General features: G+C 41.3%; 1 protein-coding gene across 2 annotated transcripts in view; it reads left to right on the top strand.

Annotated features, from left to right (window-relative positions):
- The window catches only part of LOC136826985 (roquin-1-like), a 107588-nt gene that overhangs the window by 71688 nt on the left and 13485 nt on the right, over positions 1 to 22415 (top strand). For both annotated transcript variants that reach the window (XM_067084615.1, XM_067084614.1), the window contains exons 2-8: positions 3456 to 3643; positions 4356 to 4545; positions 5466 to 5702; positions 6175 to 6350; positions 16888 to 17124; positions 17872 to 19419; positions 19800 to 20066. In XM_067084615.1, coding sequence (XP_066940716.1) covers positions 3482 to 3643; positions 4356 to 4545; positions 5466 to 5702; positions 6175 to 6350; positions 16888 to 17124; positions 17872 to 19419; positions 19800 to 20066 — 2817 coding nt within the window. In that variant the 5' untranslated portion in view covers positions 3456 to 3481. The remainder of the gene's footprint in view (positions 1 to 3455; positions 3644 to 4355; positions 4546 to 5465; positions 5703 to 6174; positions 6351 to 16887; positions 17125 to 17871; positions 19420 to 19799; positions 20067 to 22415) is intronic.

The raw sequence follows: 22415 nt of genomic DNA, 5'->3' as shown, positions 1-22415 counted from the left end.
TGTGAAAATATAATTTTTCCATCTGCATTTCTTGTTTCTTTTAATTTTGTATATTTTACCGCTTGTGTTGGTGCGGTTCACTCATTTTTTGTTATCCCTAATAAAAAAAAGTTTTTTTTCACAGTGGTCTTCCCATAATTGGTAAACATAAGGGTATACTTTGGAAACACAGAAATGAATGATTTACACCAGATACAAACTGGGATATTGGAATGTGATGGCAGATGATCTCAGTTGCCAGGTCATGATGTTTTGCCCTTCATTCATAGGCTTATGGCCTCTGGTGGAAGATGCCTTTCAGCACCCATTGGACAAACTTGACTTGGTACCTCTACCTTGTTCAGTCTGATTCGTTGAGTGATCAACTGTGTGATGGTTTCAGCCAGTCTCAGGATGACCCTTGCCATAAGCTGAATACAGGCAGTCCCGGTTATCATTGGTTATCGATGCTTCGGTTTTATGGTGCTTGTCTAGCGACGACGATAACCGGATTTTCGACACTGATTCCAGGTTATCATCGCTGATAACCGGTAATTAGTGCTGATCGCCGGTTATCGGCGCGCTGATCACCGATTATTGGCGTTGATAACTGATTATCGGTGCCGATAACCAGGAATCAGTGCTATTATTGCTGATTTTTGGTTATCAGCAATTTTCGGTTATCGTCACGCTGTTGGGAACGGAACCCCGCCGATAACCAGAGACTGCCTGTAGTATCCTGATCTACTGGGTCTTTTTTCAAGCTGCTGAGATATACACTTGCATTGCCCATGCTGCTTTGGCAGTCCTGTTCCTCCTGAGACAAGCTCCCCTTCATCTTCCCAGGTGTTCCTGCTAAAGGGCATTGATGTGTCTGATTTGGCTGAGGTTTTCATTTTCTTATGAGAGAATATATCAATGGTCCTCTATATAAAAGGCTATGAGATACCATGTGACAGTCAAAGGGGGAAGGAATGGGAAGCTCATGCTGTATTTGGAATAGTTTGCTTTGTTCAGCTCTGCTCTAAATGTTAAAGCTAGAAGCAAATTTATTCCTGCTTTCTGCTGATGTCTCCTGAATTCAGGTGTATTGGTTTTATTTTCTATTCCTTCTTACTTTATTATTGTTATAGGATTATTACATGAAGGAAAGCAAGCTCTCTTTTAGGTGCTAAAATTGCTACACTTTCTTTTCAGCAAGTTGCTTCTACATTACAAAGTGACATGGTCAGGAGAACTTGGGTAAGTTACCCTAAGGTGTGAAGAATATAGTCTCCTCCACATACATTTTGCATTAAAAGTCAAGCATCCTTTGACATTACACATCTGAACAATGTAGAGACCAGCTTGCTGCCCATCAAAGCTGTGATGCCTTGGTGGGAAGGACTACTGTACACTGCTGCAGTTGCAATTAACTGTTGATGTTTGGCTATTCCACAGAGGACATTCATAATGCGTAAATTACAATGGTTCATGGGAAGTGGACAGTTCTCCAGCAGCAAACAAGAACAGTTTGGCAATAAATACCTTCTCTAAGAGGCACGTGTTGAACAGTCTCAGACTCTTTGGGTGAAAACACGTTTAAGATCTAAAATCAAGACATCATTGCTAATGCTAATTTGAAAGCTGTGGACTTTGACAGGTAACTCAACCACTCTTGAGAAGTACAAGAAGATGCAGTATAATATCCGAGTCTCTGGCCTTCAGTGAGCCTTTGAAGATTAGCTTGTCAAATAAGAGAACAAAAGACCAGCCAGGATACAGAGAAGAAGGGAAGTAATGTTTTGTTTCCCCGCATTTTCAGCTAGGCTCAAGGAGGTTATCCCTTACTTTTAACTAGGCTGAGGGGTTGAGATCCATAGAAAACATAAGGGGTTCTAAACATTTCTCCTTGGTGGAACATAATTCAGAAACTTACACTTGCAGAATGGAAGTTTGACCCTGGTAAGGTTATTTTTGTATAATCAGAGCATATCTCAGTATTCATATTTATATTCTTACTTGCAGTGGTGTATCTTCATCTAATTTTATAGGAGAAAATAGTATCAACTACAGATGCATGTTGGCAAGAAATGTCTTATGAATGGTACTTTCATCTCCTCTATTCATATAAATCTGTGGTGTTGCAAGTCAGGTCTGAGATGTCATTTCAGCCTTGTTTCTTGTTTTTTTTCTGTTTTTATTATATAGAGTGAGAGTGATGCATTTACTTGTTTTTAGGGACACAGTTGTATTCATCATTTGTGGCAATTGGTTTAACTTTGTGGGGAGTGTTTGGTAATCCAAACTATTAACCACCTTGTATCATTCATGAATGTGCAACTCCCACTAGCTTTTCAAAAGACTTAGAGGCTAAATGACCCTCCTTTGAAAGAAAAGGCTTGTTGTTTATGAGTGTGGGAGGCAGAAGAATTCAAATTTGTTGCGGCAAAAGCTACACTGTCCCCACTCTTTAGCTGTCTTGGAGTTTTTCTTACAAATAATAGTTGGTGGTATGGTTTAAGCAATTTACAGTTATAAAAGGGCAGGTTATTTACATCAGATAGATAATTTCACTTATAACAAACATTTTACATTAATTGAAATGCACACAAGACTAAACTTTGAGACTAAATGAGTATACTTTTGAGCATTCAAGTATTCATCACAGTCGAACAGTACTCAAAAGTACCAACCTAAATTTTAAAGAGGTCTGGACCCAAACCTGGTTTGTCAAAATTATGCACAATCAAGAAGAATTGCTGGCCATTTTGCTATTATCTTACAAAGAATTGCGTACATGGAAAAACATTGTGCGTTCAGATTGCTAATTGGAATGCTGTAAGTTGGTACATCAAAATACAACTTGACTTACTAGCATGGAAATGCTTACAGGCAAAATGGTCTTATGCGCAATCAAGACTCCAAACTCCTCATAATGTAGAAGATTAATTCCTCCAACTCGTAATTTCACTTATTTCATAGATTTTTAGATACATCAGCACAAATTTCCACCAGCGACAAAAGGATTCAACTTGAAGAGACGTTTTCCTTATACGGTACCTTAAAACCACTTTATAGTAGCCACTAGTCCTACATAGATAAACAGTTGAGCATGAGAGGTGTGCAAACAGTTGCTGACAAGTGGTTTGTGACAATTCATTATGAAAACAATGCAAAAAATTATCAAACTTGAGGCCTGCTGTAAATTCATATTAATTTAAAATTTTGGTAGACATTCTCTTATAAAGAAGAAATGTAAATGCAACATAAAAACAGATATTACACATTATTTGCACATTTTTTACACTAACAAAACAGCTCAAATGAGGTGGCTTTGAATTTAAAGTTTTACCACTGGATCCCAAATAGATAAGTAGCATGTCAGTAGTCTCACTCAGCAATATGAAACAAACAGTTGAGTAAGGGAAGAAAAAGCAAAAATATGCAACAATGACTACATCATGTGTTAATCCTTCAATTTTCTTTCTTATCAGGCAAGCTGTAGCATGATCCTTGGAGTATGCCGATCCAGGCCCCTCAGTGGACCGAGTTCCTGTCATGTCCCATATGTTGCCATGAGTTTGATGGTGGACAGCGTGGACCTGTCAGCCTCGGATGTGGACACACCGTTTGCCGAGCTTGCCTTGCCAAGCTCCAGCGGAATCAGTGTCCTTATGACCAGGTAAATGAGAAGGAGGAGTTTGTTTTTATAATCCCTTTTTGAGGCAGTAAAGTACTTTAAAATGATCAGTATTGATTGTCAGACTCGGTGGCCCTATGTCATTGATGCAAGTTGAATTTTATTTTGTTTTCTCACTAGAATGAAAGTGTTTTACATTTATTGCAAGCTATAGATTTTTCAGTAACTCTCCAGCCTCCTGTTTTGTGAATCTGTTAAATTTAGCACTTGCTTTGAGTTGTGATTTTAATCAAGTGTTTATATGGTAAGATTATTCTTTGCCATCTGTTACTTTTTTCTTTAGTGATAATTTTAACAATATCAAAATGTATGACTGTATTTTGAGAGTTGAACTGAATTTTTATAAGATTATAAGATTAGATCTTTGACCTAAGAATTATTGTCTGTATATGGTTGAGATTAATGCAGATTATGGGATGATAGGTAAAATTTTTTCATTGATTATTTTAGTTTTATGTTTGTGTTAAGACAATTTTTTGCTTCTTTTGAATTATATCTACAAATTTCCTTTTGTATGATACTGTAGAAGGGCAGCCTTCCAATTCAATTAACTTTACTTTATAGCAAATTGCGCCTCCTATTTAAGAACAAATTCTGGAGGCCAGCCCCATGAGTGTTCAGAAATATGACTTGCTGAGTTTATTGATCATTTGCCTAATGTTTCTGCTGATGATACGATTTTTGTTGATTGCAGACTGTGATGAGGTTAGAACTTGACCAACTTCCAGTCAATGGTGCTTTACTGTCACTGGTGGGGGCTGGGACGACTGTGGAGGAAGGTGACTCAGCCCCACCTCCACCTGTACCCCCAAGTCATGCCCGAAATTATTTTATGGCTGTCAAGTGCATTAAAGATCTGGCACTGTTTCTCAAACCATTTTCAGGTAGGTGGAAATACAGTAATGTGTTGCATTTCTCACTAGGTGCATGCTGTATGTCATAGTGTAATTATGGTATTTTTTATTGATTTTGATTAGCAAAGTTCTTGTTTTAATGGTCAGCCCATTTCTTGACAGTTCAAAAGTTTTTTCCTAACACTGTACCGAATTTAATGCAGGGTAAATTTATTTCATCAAGGTTTACCTGAATAACTGCTTAATCCTTTCCAGTAAATAGTAACCTTTCAGTAAAATATTGCAAGTAAAATACAGTACTGTAACTTACTATTTGCTATTTGGCCACTGTCAATAATTGCTGAAATGATGGTTAAAAAATTTTATGTAGCCAAATTTTCCTCTCAGTTATATTAGCGAGTTGTTGATACTGCTTAGATTAGTTTTTTGTTAATTATTGGTTATCACAAACAAGTGTGATGTTGAGGTGTATGAGATATTTCCATTTATTGGGGTAGTGTGCTTTATTGTATGACATGTTTTGGGAAAATTTTTATGGTAATTTAAGTAAAAGGATCTGACTTTGTCTTACTTTTAGTCAAATGAATGCTTTTTGGGATTGGTGGCAGCTTTCATATAAATACATCAGAATTTTAATGAAGTTTAAAACTGAAGACAGTATCTTTTTGTACAACATACAGTAGTAGTGTGTTCCAGGTATCTTGAGCCTTGCTTAAAAGTGTAATTGTCTTTCCCCAGTGCATCTACCTACTTCTGTAATTGGTTTCCATTAAGGGACTGAAAAGTGATATGTAGCCATTATTTTTTTCCAGGTTCCTGAAAAGTGATAGTCATTATTTTTTTCTAGGTTACTGAAAAATGATAGTTGTTAATTTTGTTCTAGGTTCCTGAAAAGTGATAGTCATTTTTTTTTCTAGGTTCTTGAAAAGTAATAGTTATTTTTTTTCTAGGTTCAGGATCAAATGGATCGACGTCGCTTCTGTCTAGACCTATGCAGCGAAAGCTTGTTACCCTTATTAACTGTCAGCTTGTTGAAGACGAAGGCCGAGCTAGAGCTGTTAGGGCTGCTCGATCACTCGGTGAACGGACAGTTACAGAGCTCATTTTGCAGCATCAGAATCATCAACAATTATCAGCCAACTTGTGGGCAGCTGTGCGTGCTCGAGGCTGCCAGTTTTTGGGACCAGGTAGTAGATTTTAAATTATTATTTTATACGTGTTGACTCCGTAAGGGGGGTATTGCCATCAGTGCACTTCATGTGGTGCACTGTAGGCATTACTTAATGGTCTTTGCAGCATCCCAGCGGCCCCTAGCTGCAACCTCTGTCATTCCTTTTACTGTACCTCCGTTCATTTTTCTTTCTTCTCTCAGACTTTCCACCCTCTCCTAACAATTGTTTCATAGTGCAACTGCGTAGTTTTCCTCCCGTTACACCTTTCAAACCTCCATACTGTCAGTTACCCTTCCAGTGCTGATTGACCTCGTAGTTCTCAGTGCTTGACTTTTTGCCTAAATTGTATATTCTGTTCTGTTCTATATGTGTGATATTGTTTACAGCATAATATGTAAGGTGGTGACTCATGATGGTATAAAATTGATTGCTTTGTTCCTTCCTTGAAGATTTGCAATAAATTAATTAGCATTTCCTTATTTCTCAGCAATGCAAGAAGAGGTGTTGAAATTAGTGTTATTAGCTCTAGAAGATGGGTCAGCTCTTTCTCGAAAAGTTTTGGTTATGTTTGTGGTGCAGCGGCTTGAACCTCACTTTCCGCAAGCATCTAAAACCAGCATAGGGCACGTTGTGCAGCTTCTTTATCGAGCATCATGTTTCAAGGTAAGAATCCTGTTGAGTGTATATTTAGAGATGTTTTTATATTATTTTATGGAAAAAACTATTTATGCTGGCCATTGTTATCTGACATCAGTCTACAGATCCCCCTCAGTTAGTCATCTGACAAAATATTATTTTTGTACATGCAACTTACCCGTCAGATATATACTTAGCTATAGTCTCCGGCGTTCCCGACAGAATTTCAAAACTCGCGGCACACGCACAGGTAGGTCAGGTGATCAACCATACCGCCTGCTGGGTGGCGGGAATAGGAACCATTCCCGTTTTCTAATCAGATTTTCTCTGTCGCTGGTTCCGGCAACATCTGTTGTTGGTTCCTCCTGCTTTGATTTTCGTTTTCTCGCTTGCTGAGGATCTTTTTGGCCTGATTTTGGTGACGTATTGGATCTTTGGTTTGGCATACGCTATTGTGGACTGTTTTTTGGATTTGCTTTTGGATTGTTCATTAAGATGTCTGATGTTAATGTTTCGCCTGTGTTCCGTGTGTGCTAGGCAAGAATGTAAGGTGAGGTTGCCGAAAGCTTTCGGTAGACCCTCACACTGTATGTATGAGGTGTAGGGGAATGATTGTTCTTCGGACAATAGGTGCAAGGAGTGTGAGAAATTGTCTGATCAGGAATGGAAGGTTTGTCTTCTTATCTGAAGAAGCTTGAAAGGATAGAGTTAGGAAGGCTTCCTCCAGAAGCTCGAGTAGGTCTAAACTCTGCTGAGCATGATTTTGAAATTAACCCAGTAGACTCTCCTAATCCTTTGGTTTCAGCCCCTTCTCCCTTCATCGAACCTGTGGATTCGTCCTCTGAAAATGGCTGCGATGAAAGCGGAACTTCTTGGTGTGTGAAATGCAACTGCGATGATGAAGGAAGGTAAGAGTGACAGTGATATGTGCAGTGTCCCCAGTGTTGTGGAGGGGGCGTCTGATCGGCTCCGCATTGCTCCTAGGCCTAGACCTCTTCCAAACTCCCAGGACCAGTGGAGGAGGAATGTCGAAAGCCGCAGGGGAGGATGTAGAGCATCCCCAACGATCAGGCGTCCCTTCGCAGATCCTGTTGTTGCGTCCCAGGCTGCCTTGGATCGCCATAGAAAAGGCATCCTGAAAAAGTGTTTCTCGTCTGACTGCCAGCGTCTTCTCCGAGCGTGGTTGGAGTTCGGCTGAGAGTCGCGCCCCTTTGAAGAGATCTTGGAAGGCTCCTAGAGTAGGCGTTTGGACTCGAGCCCTGAGCGCTTCCCGGAGGATTCTCCTATTGTCAGGAAGAGAGCTCGTAGATCCCCTCCTCCTCTCCATCAGCGGTGAAGGATTGACGAAGAAGATTTTGATCGGCCTCCAGGAGCAGTTATCGGCGCTTGTTGGATCTCTTGCTAAGGACTCCTCTTCTCGTAGGAAGGATGACTTTCTTCCTGTCAAGAGTTCCAGGAAGCTCTCGTCTTCAACTCGTCGCTCTTCTCCCGCCAAGCTTCCTTCTCCAGCAAGTTTTCTTCGTCTCGTAGGCGCTCTTCGCGAACAGGCGCCAGTCTCCCAGCAGGCGCACTTCTTCCAGGCGCTCGTCATCGGAGAGAAGCGCCTCTCCTTCCAGGCGCATTTCGCCTCACTGTACTTCTCCTTTGGGCAGGCGCTGCGTCGTCTTCCCCCGCTCCCTCCTTCCAGGCGCGCGCGCTCCTACCAAGCGCCCTCGTTTTGGGGCCTCCTCTCTCCTGGAAGGCTCTCATCAGTGGACAGGACCCCTCTCCTGACAGGCGCCCGTCCGGGGTCAGCGCCATTCTCCTGGTAGGCGCTCTTCGTTGGACAGGAGTGCTTCTCCTTCCAGGCTCGCTTCTCCTGATAGGCGCTCTTCTTCTCTTAAGCCTTCCTCTCCGCCTGCTGCTTTGGAGGAAGTTTCAGAAGAGGATTCTCCTAAGGGCGCTGGAGTTTCGGATTACAAACGGTTGGCTTCGGTTTTAATTCAGGAGTTTGGAGATTCTCTTTGTCATGCTGCCCCTCCTTCTCCGGGATCTTTGTGGGACAGCACCAAGTCAACTAGACCCTCTTCTGTTTGTCAAGATGCGCCCCTCATCTTTCGATGAGGAAGGCCTTTAAAGGAGTAGGGAGTGGATGCAGTCTAAGAAGGATGCAAGTAAGACGGTTTTCTCTTTCCCTCCTTTGAAACTTTTGGGAAAATCAGGAATGTGGTATGAGACCAAGGAGCCTATGGGGTTGGGGCTCCCCATCTGCTGGCGAGATTTCTCTAATCTAGTTGACTCCTCCAGGAGACTTTCCCTTGCTTCAGCGGGCGACTTGGGAATGAGTGAAATGGATCATCTCCTCAAGGGTCTTTTTAGAGTTGTGGAGGTCTTCAACTTTATGGATTGGTCTCTTGGAGCTTTGGCCAACAGGACTCGGGATCCCGAATTCCTGTGTTTGGATGACTTTGTGAGTGTTTTGTCTTGCTTGGACAAAGCAGTGAGGGGACGGTTCCGCATGAAGTCGCTGCCTTATTCGGAGCTGCTATTCTGAAGAAGAGATCAGTATTCAGCTCTTTCCTCACGAAGTCTGTGTCTCCTCTTCAGAGATCCTCTCTTCTGTTTGCTCCTTTTTCTCCTCACCTTTTTCCTCAAAACTTGGTGAAGGAGATTTCTCGCTCTTTATCTGAAAAGGCGACACAAGACCTTTTGGCCCAGTCTTCGAAGAGGGTCAGACCTGCCGTCCCTTTACCAAGAAGGAGAAGGCTTCCTTTCAGGAGCCCTTTCGAGGTGGTCCTTCGTCCAGACCCTCCTTCAGGAGCAAAAGACCAGAGAGGGAGAGGAAGGTCTTCCTCTCGTTCTATCAGAAGGACCAAATGAAGAACAGTACTCCAGGCGACAGTGGGTGCCAGACTGCTACAATTCGCCGAGGTCTGGGCACAGAGAGGGGCGGACGACTGGTCCCTCTCCATTTTAAGAAGAGGCTACCTTATCCCCTTCAGGGAAAGTCCTCCTTTAACCTCAACTCCCAGGGAGTTATCCGCCAGCTACAGGGATCCCATCAAGAATCAGGCTCTTTTTCTAGCGGTGGAACAAATGTTAGAAAAAGGAAGCAATAGAACCGGTTCAAGACCTCCATTCCCGGGGTTTTACAACTGGTCTTTTTCTGGTTCCAAATCCTCGGGGGTTGGAGACCGGTTCTGGATGTAGCGCCCTGAATTTCTTCATAATCAAGACGAAATTCAAAATGGAGACTACCTCCTCGGTTCTTGCAGCTCTTCGTCCAGGGGATTGGATGGTCTCCTGGACCTGCAGGACGCTGCCCCACTTCCACATTCCCATTCATCCCTCGTCAAGAAAGTTCCTGAGGTTCGTGATTCGGGAAAAGTTTTCAATTCAGGTCCCTGTGCTTGGTCTTTCGGCGGCCCCACAAGTGTTCACGGGCATCTTAAGGAATGTGGCACGCTGGCTTCACATAGAGGGGAGTGAGGATATCAATGTATCTCGACGATTGGCTGATTGAGCTCAATCAAAGGACAGTTGTCTGGAGTACTTGTCGATCACCCTAAATATGACACAGTCCCTTGGACTATTAGTAAACCTACAGAAATCCCAGGTTGTTCCGCAGCAGAGCATTGTTTACCTGGGGATTCTGATGGATTCTCAGGTTTTTCTAGCCTTTCCATCCCAAGAGAGAATAGATCGCTGCATAGAAAAGGTGACAGTTTTTCTAAGGAGAAAACATTGTTCAGCGAGGAGTGGATGAGTTTGCTGGGGACCATTTCCTCGCTGGAACAGTTCGTCTCCTTAGGGAAAACTTCATCTGAGACCTCTTCAGTTTTTTTCCTAAAGGAGAGTTGGGACCAGAAGTCTCAGGACTTAGCAACTTTGTTCCAAATTTCGGACAAGATAAAAGAGGATCTCAACTGGTGGTTAGACCCTCGAAAATTATGCCAAGGACTGTCTCTTCAGTTACCGAGCCCTACCCTAGTGTTGTTCTCAGACGCCTCGGAGTCGGGATGGGGGGCAACACTAGGGTCGAGAGAAGTGTCAGGCACCTGGGAGGGAGACCAGGTGAACTGGCACATCAACAAGAAAGAGCTATCAGCAGTTCATTTGGCTCTCATCAAGTTCGAGTTCCTTTGTCAGGACAAGTAGTCCAAGTGAACTCAGACAACACGACTGCCCTGGCTTATATAAGGAAACAGGAGGAACACACTCCTTCTCCCTTTCGAAACGGCAAAAAAACGTTGCTGTTATGGGCTCAGGAGAGGAGGATCAGACTCCTCACCAGATTTGTACAGGAGAGAGGAATGTGAGGGCCGACCTTCTCAGCAGGAAGGATCAGGTCCTTCCCACAGAGTGGACTCTCCATTCAGAAGTCTGCATGAAAGACTGTGGAACCTGTGGGGAAGGCCGAATATCGACCTTTTGCAACCCACTGGAATGCAAGGCTAGAAAACTACTGCTCTCGATATCGGACCGAGCAGTTGCAATAGACAGTCTTCTCCTAGATTGGACAGGATTAGACGGATATGCCTTTCCCCATTCAAGATCCTAGGAGAAGTGGTAAGAAAGTTTGCATCATCGGAAGCCGCGAGACTGACACTGGTAGCTCTTTTTGGCCAGCTCAAGACTGGTTCACAGAGGTACTGGAATGGATAGTAGATTTTCCAAGATCGCTTCCACACAGGAACGATCTTCTCAAACAGCCCCACTTCAACAGATTCCACAAGAATCTCCCGCTCTCAGTCTAACTGCCTTCAGACTATCGAAGGTCTGGTCAGAGCTTAAAGGGTTTTTCGCACAAAGCTGCGAAGGCTATTGCAAGAGCCAGAAGATCCTCAACCCTTCGCGTCTACCAGTCGAAGTGGGAGGTCTTTAGAAGATGGTGCAGGACCAATAAGATATCCTCTTCCAGTACCTCTGTGACAAACATTGCTGATTTCTTTATCTTCCTGAGGGAACATTGCAACCTCGCTGTATCCACAATTAAGGGATACAGGAGTATGTTATCTTCAGTTTTCAGACACAGAGATCTGAATATCTCGGAAAACAGAGACCTTCATGACCTTATAAGGTCTTTTGAAACGTCAAAATTCAGGACTTGAAACCTCCCAGTTGGAATCTAGACATAGTTTTGAAATTCTTAATGTCTAAAAATTCGAACCTCCTCATCAAGCTTCCTTCGGGGACCTCACCAGGAAGTCACTTTTCCTCTTTGCCCTTGCCTCAGCTAAGAGAATAAGTGAAATACAAGCCTTAGACAGCAAAGTTGGTTTTAAGGGAGGTTCGGCTATATGCTCCTTTAAACCATTATTTCTAGCGAAGAATGAGAATCCTTCTAAACCGTGGCCAAGAACCTTTGAATTAAAAGGTCTTTCTTCTGTGACGGGACATGAGTTGGAGGACTCTATGCCCTGTCAGGAGCCTTAAATTCTACTTAGAAAAGAAGAAATCTCTGGGAGGATCGGTTGAAAGTCTTTGGTGCTCTGTCAGGAATCCTTCACGAGCGATCTCAAAGAATGCGCTGTCATTTTTATTAAGGACGTCATCAAGGAAGCGCATATCTCATGTGAGGATGAGCACTTTAAGCTCCTTAGAGTGAAAGCACACGGTGAGCCATTGCTACTTCCTTGGCTTTTCACAAGACGTTGTCTCTCCAGTCTATTTTAGAGGCAACCTATTGGAGGTGTAATTCAACGTTAGCATCTCATTACTTGAGATATTAGAGTAACATTATGATAAGTGCTTCTCTCTAGGAGCGTGCGTCTATCTGCGGATTCGGTGCTGGGACAGGGGAGCTGAATCCAATCCTATTTAGTTTAGTTAATTTAGTTGTTTTTAAGCTTGGTGGTGTGTGTTTTTTATGGTTGGTTGAAAGAGGGTGATGGAATTATGCTTCCCCTTTCAATTCTTATCACTAACAAGGTTAGGATTGGTCAAGTGGTCGGGATTGGTTGTCATGTTCCTTGTAATTTGTATGGACACCTAGCTCTGTCATGTAAGAGGGATAGCCCCCATTGATACGATTCAGGTGTAGGCTCGGTCATGTAAGTGGGTCAGCCCCTTGACACGATCCGCTATAGGCTCGGCCATGTTAGTGGGTCATCCCCATTGGCACGATCCAGAAGGGCTGTCAGTCACAGGTCACATCCTCGCTGAAGCTCCTGAGGCAAGCAGACTCATAGACAGTATCCATGAAGTCTTCTGCCCAATCAGGTAAGAACCATGGTTTTTGTTTATCCTACAACATATGTTGTTTCCCGTTTTTAGTTATTTTCTGTCTCTTACCCTCCTCCAAGGGTGCCATTCAGCTAAGTATATATCTGACGGGTAAGTTGCATGTACAAAAATGATATTTTTATGATAAAATAAAGTTTTGTACATACTTACCCGGCAGATATATACGATGATGGCCCGCCCAGCCTCCCCTCAGGAGACAGGTGGAAGAGAAAATCTGATTAGAAAACGGGAATGGTTCCTATTCCCGCCACCCAGCGGCGGGTATGGTTGATCACCTGACCTACCTGTGCGTGTGCCATGAGTTTTGAAATTCTGTCGGAACGTCGGAGACTATAGCTAAGTATATATCTGCCGGGTAAGTATGTACAAAACTTTATTTTATCATAAAAATATCATTTTAGTCATTTATGCCAATTAGTAAAAGAGGAAAGAGGCTAAAACACTGACGGTAAGGGCAAAGCAGATGATTGGAGATAAAAATAATAATGGAATCCTGCGAAGAGTCCCATAGGATGTGACGTGTAATTCTTTCAATTTTATCTTCTTAAATATATGAAAAAATAAAAATTGTATGAACAGAAATTTTAAATATTGCAACATTTTATGCAAAAACAAAAGTTTTAGGTGGCATTGATACCCATAGGATTAGGATACACTGCAACAAGCCCAGATTCAATCCTGGATAATGTTCTGATGCACATGAAATTGATTGATATTTTTGGGAAGCTTCCACTTCACAGAATATGCAGATGATGCTGTTTTAATTAGCAAAACACCACAAGATGGACAAAGCTTACTTAACAGAGTACATCATATATCTAGAGAGATGGGGCTCAAAATAAATACTGTACAGTACTGTAAGAAAAACAGAAGCGTATGCACAGAGAGGTGAAATAACATTAGATGGAGAAAGGATTGATATGGCAGAATCTTTCCAGTGTTCAGGGAAATACTCAGTTCTGGCACTCATGAGTTGGAGTTTATACTAAGACTAAAACAGGCGGATGAAACAAGGGGAACATGAATAAGATTGAAAATCAAATATTACCATGAAATTGCATACAAAAGTGAGATTATAGATAAGCTAAGTCTGGGATGGCCTGTATTGTTTGAAGGTCCTGCATCGTGGTGTATAATGAAACTATGGAAGATTTTGAGAGTGGAAGCCATAAAAAGAATATTAGCAGTAATATTAGGAGCCAGGTGGCAGGATAGAGTTAGAAGTGGGACTGTATTATTATTATTATTATTATTATTATTATTATTATTATTATTATTATTATTATTATTATTATTATTATTATTATTGTTATTATTATTATTCACTAGATGAAACCTGTTTATATGGAACAAACTCACAGGGGCCATCGACTAGAAATTCAAGCTTCCAAAGAATATGTTCATTAGGAAGAAGTATGAGGAAGTAAAGGGAAATACAGAAAGAAGAGATCCCACTTCTTAAAACAGAAAAAAATAAATTGATAAATAGATAAATAGATAAAAATGTATTAAAATACAAGAAGAATGATATTAGGGTAGTAATGCATTGCATTTTCACTTGAACTTCTGAAGTTCCAATTGCGCAACATCCTCTGGGAGGCTGTTCCACAGTCCACTGGTGTGAAGAAGAAAGGAGAAAGGACCTCTGGAACTGAGAAGTTTGACAGCGAGGCACATTTACTGCACATTGGCGCTGCTGTTCAGCGGATCTGGTTGCTCTCATCAGTTAAAGGGGATCAGGGATCAGTTGTGAATGTGAAAGATCTCTGTTGAAGCACAACTTATGAAAAAGTGGCAAATGAGACCATCTGTCGATGGTCGAAGTCATAACTGCTAGTGTTAGCAAAACCTACCACCACGAACCACTCTATCGAAAAGAGATAAATCTCTGGCAGAAGCAGACATCCACACCTGAGAACACTATTCCATTAAAGGAAGGCTAAATAACCTAAAACAGGTTGCATTGATTTTATCACTGTTATAAATATATGAGGCCTTATGAACCATGCCTAACTTTTGTGCGTCATTTGCTGAAACTTTCAGATGTTTCTTAAAAGTTAGATATGAGTCAAAAGTTACACCTAGAATAGTTAAAGCTTCAGGCTCATTCAGCAAAGTTCTGTCCACCTGAAGGGGAGGATGTGGTGGGAAATCTGTAATTTTATCATTCAAAAAAAAGTTTCCTTTTCAAGGAATTATTTTAATTTCTCTCAGCTGTATGGCAAGTTCTACTTGCAGCACAACGAGACAACAAAAGTGATGTAATTTTCATATGAAAAATTTTGTCTCCATGTGTTGAATTTGGTCTTTTTGTCATGGTAGGCTCGTCTACATGTATCATCAGACCATGGCTGGTCATGTGTCCTAAATTTGATGACCTTTCTGGGGACATATCTTATTAGAATAGCCCTCAGCATTTCATTTAACTTCTTTTTGGGATCAAGGTATAATATAGCAACTGAAATATTAAGTGTCTGACAAGCTTCAATAGTGCGATTACAATCAGCTCTGGATTTCAGGCAGACTTTTTCCAGTGGTGGCATTAGGAATATACTGATTGACAGATATGTCCATCTCAGTGGCGTAATGATTAGAAATGCCTATATATTCATGGACCTTGGACTTCACAATAGCTGGAACATCTGTGAATATGAAATGTGTGTGGGTTCGTCAGTTAGCTGGACAGAATCAGAGGATACACAAAACTCAAGAGCAGACTGGCCATGTTGATCTGTGGAATTTGAATTTAGCCACTGACTGTGCTTTGTATTACAGTCTCCACAAATAATGAATGAACCTTTTGAATCCTATCACTGAGCCATACTAATCCTTCTTATATAGAATCGTCAGTTTTAGAATGCGGTAAACAGCAAATACGTAAACATTGTAGAACTTACTGAAAATTTTAAGACAAAGAACTTCATGCAACTACACTCCAAATTATTCTGACGATAAATAAGTTGTCCAGACTTAGTGTATACAGCCATACCTTGCGCATGTGGGATGTTATGACGATAAATAAAATCAGGGCCATCAAACTCTGGGATTAAAAACTCAGCCTTTGACTTGTTACTACTTATAAGAGTCTCGGCTAAAAACATCAAATCGTAGTTATGGGCACAACTCTGGAGATCGAGAAAATTTGACCTTAAGCCCCGAATATTTGAGTGAAGTACTTTGCAATTTTTTTTACTGTAGTGAGTAGCAGGCCCAGGGTTCAGCTCAATGTCTCCCAGAAGAATTAAAATTAACAACATAAAATCAGTGTCAAAACTAATAAATAGATTCGTAACAACAGTAACATTGTAAAAATAAACACAACGATAAACAACAATACCATCTTCAACAGTATTTACATTATTTACAAAAATTCTGTAGAGAGTACAAGTAAACTCCACCATACGTCATTGAAAAAAACCACCGGAAGCAACTGGTCGACCAGGTGGGGCCGGCACACCTTGTAAGGCAAAAGAAATCTGCCAGGTTTGCCACAACGACGGAGGGAGGACAGTCAGGATGGGTTTATAAATAAGACACTCAGAAGGAAAAGATTAGGTAAAGACGAAGGCACTTTCCTGATACTCCACCAAGCCACTTTTGCTTTCTTATCAGCGTGTCTTACAGACTCTTTGAAAAAACAGGAAAGTGAACAAAAAGAGGATAAATGCCTGATTGTGCCCTCAGGCAAGGGAACTCAAACCCAGGCCATGGAGGACCTTGGCACAATGGTTATAGCACAGTCCAAGGTTGGAGAACAAGGTTTTGTATTCAGAGGAGCTTTCTTTTAGAATGGTTGCCAACCAAGACTAAAGAGTCCCATCTACCCACTGGTTTGATTTCTTAGTGTCCTTCTAAAAGAGTTACCCGCCAAGGCTAAAGAGTCTCTTCTACCCTAACTCGTGCAGGCAGGGATGTCACACCCTGAAGTGAATGTTGCTAAGAAAAGGGAAGTTAAGGAAGTTCCATTTGTAGATGAGATGGAGATGGCTTGGACATGTCCTTCGCACAACCTCTTGAGAGTCAGCTTGGATCCTGTGAGCTCCTAAATAGTCGGAACACCCAGACGTACTTGGATTGTAACTATGAGAAGGAAGGTTGGAGATCAGAGGAGATTTGTGGATAAAGCACAGGAAAGCCGTGATTGGTGGAATTTCACAGAGGCTCTTTGCATCATATGGTATTGGTGGTGATGATGAGGAAGATGGACTTGTTTATTCAAATGTATTTTTTTCAGTCGAGAATAAGTGTTTTGGGTTCAGCAGTTTGGTTGAGTTATTTAAAGATTTTTAGTGATGTAGCAGATATTTTAGGGATAATTTTCTGTTTGTTTTGTGTGCAGGTCTCCAAAAGGGAAGGAGACTCATCACTAATGCAGTTGAAAGAAGAGTTTCGAACATATGAGGCTCTGAGGCGTGAACATGATGCTCAGATTGTACAAATTGCTACCGAAGCTGGTTTAAGAATAGCCCCTGATCAGTGGTCTTCTCTTTTATATGGTGACACTGCACATAAATCACATATGCAATCCATAATTGATAAACTTCAGACCCCTCAGTCATTTGGACAGTCAGTTCAGGTATGTTTCTTCTGCTTTTACAAGTTAGTTCATTCAAGGGTTTTTGTCTTACGAAGCGGCTTTATTCTGAATTTTTTTTAATACTTTATAAAGGTTAGGCTACCATGCTGTTTGTGTACTGTAGTATGAATTTTCATGGACTAAATAAATAAATTAAATGTTTGGAATAAAATTTTTGCATGGAGTAACCAAACTTGCAAATTTCAACTGGATTGTGGGGGTTCCAATGCTTGGCCTTTGACCAGAAACCCTTTTCCAGTGGAAGATTGCAAGTACAGTACAGTAATTTTGTGATGACTTTTAACATTGTATTGAAAACCATGTATGTGAAGTACAATATTATTAAGGTAATAATTATTGCACGGTATTACACAGTTTGGCTTAAGAAGGAAGTATTTTACAGAATTTGTTAATGATTGATTTTTGGCACTGAATATTGGAATACACTGTGTGACTTGAAGTGTTTTGCAGTATTTATTAATGATTAAGCGCACTGTTTGACAAGTTCAGTTTTTAAAAATAGTTTTACTCTTGAGTTTTTCATGAATTTTAAGAATTTAGTTGTTTACAAAATTATAGTTGTGTGTATGGGAGTTGTTCTTTAGGCATTATCAGTCTATAGAAGGTCAACTTCATAATTAATTTTTTCTTGCTTTCTCTGCTTTACTTTACTTTTATGTACTGTACAGCATCATTTATATCAAGGAATATCTTCTGTGGTAATCATGTAGTTTTGTATAATTTCAGGAACTAGTAATTGCTCTTCAAAGAACAGGTGATCCAGGACAGCTTTCGTCTCAAAGACCCCACTTAGAATTACTCGCAGCATTGGATCCGTCTCCTGATGCTCCACCACCAGCTTGGGAACCCTGTGCAGCTGCAATGGAAGCAGTGAGGGCTGTTGTCACAGGACTTGTAAATTTTATTCAACACCACGGTAATCGTAAGATGCCAGATGCTCATCATCCACATAATGCGAAATATAAAACTAGCATGTGTAGAGATTTAACTCAGAGAGGAGGATGCCCTCGGGGTAACAACTGTACATTTGCACACTCGGAAGAAGAATTGGAGAAACATAGGAACAGAAGCCGCAAGCACGGGAAGAGCATTCCTCAGCCATCGGCAACTCCTGCCATCAAAGCTGCTCAACCATCTGTTCAGCAGGCAAACCATCAGCAGATTCAGCATACCACACCATCCCAGCAGGGCTCTTATCCACAGGGGGCTGTTGAAACTTCCATACCAGCTAAAAATGGTGATTGCTCTCCAGCTACTGCTGTTGCTCAGCAAAAAACTGTTGTTGTGGAGGACCTAATTCAGGCAGGTGCTATCCCGGCATCAAATACACCTTTTGATCCCCACAAGTTTATGCACATTCCAGCTCGAACACAGCCAATGGCAGTACTTTCTGCTGGAACCCCTACCCCAGCTATTGTGCAGCAAGCTCTAGCCCCAACTCCAATTTTTAATCATTCAATAGCTGATTATAATTATGGCTCATTTCCTGGACAGCCCCCTGTATTTGCTCAAACAGCTCCTGTTCCTTCTCCACTACAGGCAGCAGCTGCAGCAGCAGCTGTTGTTGCATCTGCCACTGCTACAGTTTTTCCTAATCAAGCCACAGCAATTGTGCCAGACATGTATGGTGCTAATCCAACCATGCTTCTGAATACAGCACCAGTTTATAATGTTCATGGGCATGCTGGTGAGTTTTGCATCCCTGTGCCTAATGCTAAGCAGCCCAGTGCTGGTCCTCGTCCTGTAGTATCATCATGGCCTGATGCAAACCCTACACCTTCAAGCTCAACAACCACCACAGCAACTATGCCAATGGCAGTGTCCTTAGCATCCAAATCCATAGAAGAGTTGAACCAACGAAAGGAAGCCATTTTAAATCAGCTTGAGACAATTGTTGGGAAAGAGGAGACTCATAATGTAGAGACTCAAATTGCAAATGGGGAAGAACCAAGTAAGACACCGGAATACACATCCACATATAGTATATGGACTTCAGGGGCAAATTTTTATATTGCTCCAAAGTCTGCTGTGAAAGGTCATGACCCAGCCACTGGTTATCGTACTAATGTTACAGTGAAAGAAGAAGGTCAGGGAAAAGATGATTTCATACCTTTTGACCCACCTCTTGTCAGTCGTTTTGGTCCCATATCAAGAATGTCTCGTGCAGTTATACGTCCTGCTAATGCCATTCAGTCATCAGCAAGCAATACAACTGAACCCATTACAACCCCAATTGTAAGAAGACCAGTGCCAGCTATTTCACCTATGCCACAAGTAAGTAATATTGATCTGGTCATAATTATATAGTACATATACTAATCTATTAGATTTAGGTCCATGTTAATTGTAATCTTTTTACTTTAATTTTTTATTTTTGAAAATTATGAGTAGAAATCTCTTTGTAACGTGTGTAGTAAAGAATCATTTTTTCCTCATCTTACACTGTCCTATGCATTATATTATCTTTGTGCTATTTAAGGCTTTGCAAAAATATCCCAGTTACACCAAATTGTTCTGTTTAAGACTTTCAATTTGGCTGCTTTATGAGCAGCCAACTTAAGAGTCTTGAACAGAACAAGTAAAGGATGTGAAGTAGAAAGCAAGAGATCGAATAATTCAGTACCACATTTTTAGATTCCATGTTCTTTTTTCAGGTTATTTATCAGCCTGGAGGATATACACTGGGATTTATGACCTACACACCAACGTCTTTCGAACATTTGAACACTGTTGGTCATGGAATAGTCGACCCTCCTCATTTACGGATGTCTCAGTTAGAACCCTCAGGGATACGTCCTAGTGATCCCCTCACACATTCCTATGATGAGGCTTGTCATGCATCTCAAGAAGAAATAATGAGGCAGCAGTTTAATATGATTCGTGAGGGTGTAGACACAATTGTACTGGAAGGGGAAGAAGTGGTAAGTATTCTCTCTCTCTCTCTCTCTCTCTCTATATATATATATATATATATATATATGTATGTATGTATGTATGTATGTATGTATGTATGTATGTATGTATGTGAACTCAGAACCTTTAGAAATTCATCACAAAACCAAAGGTCATCTTTTTTGCCAACCTTGGTAACTCTGTGTTTGTACAATAAAACACATTTTGTAGCCTTAAACCATATGAAAAGGACCCAGTCATAACAACTCGAATGTTGAAAGAATAAAGATCCAACCTCCTTCTCCCCATATGGGGGTAGTGCCATTAGTACCCCTCATGCAGTGCACTGTAGGTATTACTTAATGACTTTGCAGCGTCCCTGCAGCCCCTAGCTGCAACCCCTTTTATTCCTCATAGTGTATCTCCGTTCATATTCTCTTTCTTCCATCTTAGTTCCACCCTCTCCTACCAATTGATTCCTAGTACAACTGTGAGGTTTACTTCCTGTTACACAATTCAGACCGTTTTACTGTCAGTTTCTGTTTCAGCACTGACTGATCTCATAGGTCCCAGCACTTGCCTTTGGTCTAAAGTCTATATTCTGTTCTATTCTATTCCGACCTCCTTGTAGAAGAGTGAGGGACAGGGAGTAGGGCATTAAAAATTATGGGTAATGGATTTGCAGGAAATGTAAAATTGTAAAAATATTGCTTATTCTTATGAACTCATTAATTAGGAATGGCCTTAAATGCAATTTAGGATGGAAAATGAAGCAGATGAGGCCTTGAAGAAAATAGTAGGCCCCTAATCAAGATGAACTGGTAGAAGTGTAATACCCAGTAGACAGCAAACATTGGAGGCAATTACAACCTTTTGAATCATGGAAACTATTATGATTCTAAAGACACAACCAATGAAATGGAAGACACAACCTGTGGCAGTAAACTCATCAAGTGCAACCAAAAATGGCAGAGAAGTGTGTACTATGGGAAACATGACCCAAGTGTGCTGGATAAGGTTTAATGACCAGGATCACCCCCTACCAATAGTACATGACACAACATGACAATAGGTCCTGATGAATAGACATCAAGAGTTTTGTGGGTCACACCATGTAGATAAAATTTTGCATAAGCATTTTGACAATGCTGAGGGCCTTTTCTAAGAATAGCTGAAAGCTCCAGACCATACTTAGAGCCCAGGGAAGAGAATGGTTGAACATCATGGACCTTGATCTTGATTTGCCAAAGCCAGTATGAAGTAGAATTCATGAAACCTAGATGTTTCTGACAACCTGCACGAAGGAAGAGGCGAGAGGGAGAAGGTCAAAGTGGTTTTATTTGCAGGAGGTACACTAAAAGCTCTATTCAGTGAACGTTGATAAAGTGTAATATGCTGTGTAGCATAGGTAGTCTAGTGCAGGTATGTGTTTAATGTGCCAGTTTTTGTGTTTTCTTTGTGCCACTTTATTCTTTATGAATGAATCGGTAATCATATTGCCGAGTTTTAATTTAAAAACGAATATCGTACTCTTGAAGGTAGTTAATTTTCAGAGATATGCATTTTGGCAAATACAATGAAAAAGTTTAGAATATGGTGGAACTTCTTTCAGCAGATTTTGTAATTTTGTTACCAGTGAAGTTCACAGAGCACAGACTCCATGGTTGAGATACGGACAAGTGGAGACATCGAGACCACCTTCCAATACAAAGCTAACTGCAGCTGAAGGGAGCAAATTCAGAGGCACTGTGAAGAACCAACTACCTTAGTGTTACTAGATGACCATTCATCACCTCCCAAGATTTGGCTGCCAGTTGAGGATGCAGAAAAAACTCTTGAGTATTGTGCTCTTCTTGAGGTGACAGACTGTCTCCTGAAGGACAGACCAACCCTATGGTTGTGTTGAGGTGCATCCTGATGTACACCACCCTCCCCAACTTGAGCTACAGGTCCAAGGAACAGCACTAGTCCAGAATTATCAAGTGCTTCTTCATCTCCTCCCTCCAAGAAGCCAAGACCAACCAGTCATCCAGGTAACAATGGTGATGCAAACTTAGGTGATAAATTCAGGCAGCCAGTGTTGCTAGTTATGTTGAAGATCTGAGTGGCTGTCACAGACTGGAGCAAAGGGTGTTGAACTCGAACATTTGGCTCCTTTCCAAACGAAGTGAAGAAACCTCTTGGAGAGTGGGTGGGCCAGGACATGAAACTTGGGTCCCCTAAATTTTGGAAGGCAAGAGTGTCCCCTCTACAGACAGATCCCCAGACTCCACAGCCTTCATCTTGAAGGGAGTTGGGCAGAGAAACTGGCTGAGTTTAGTGAGGTCTGCAATTGGTCTCCAACTTTCCAAAGCCAAGGGAGATGTAACTGTAGAAAC

This window comes from Macrobrachium rosenbergii, chromosome 41, assembly GCF_040412425.1.
Source record: "Macrobrachium rosenbergii isolate ZJJX-2024 chromosome 41, ASM4041242v1, whole genome shotgun sequence".
Classification (NCBI taxonomy): Eukaryota; Metazoa; Arthropoda; class Malacostraca; order Decapoda; family Palaemonidae; genus Macrobrachium; species Macrobrachium rosenbergii.
This window is presented reverse-complemented; position numbering and strand designations above follow the sequence as displayed.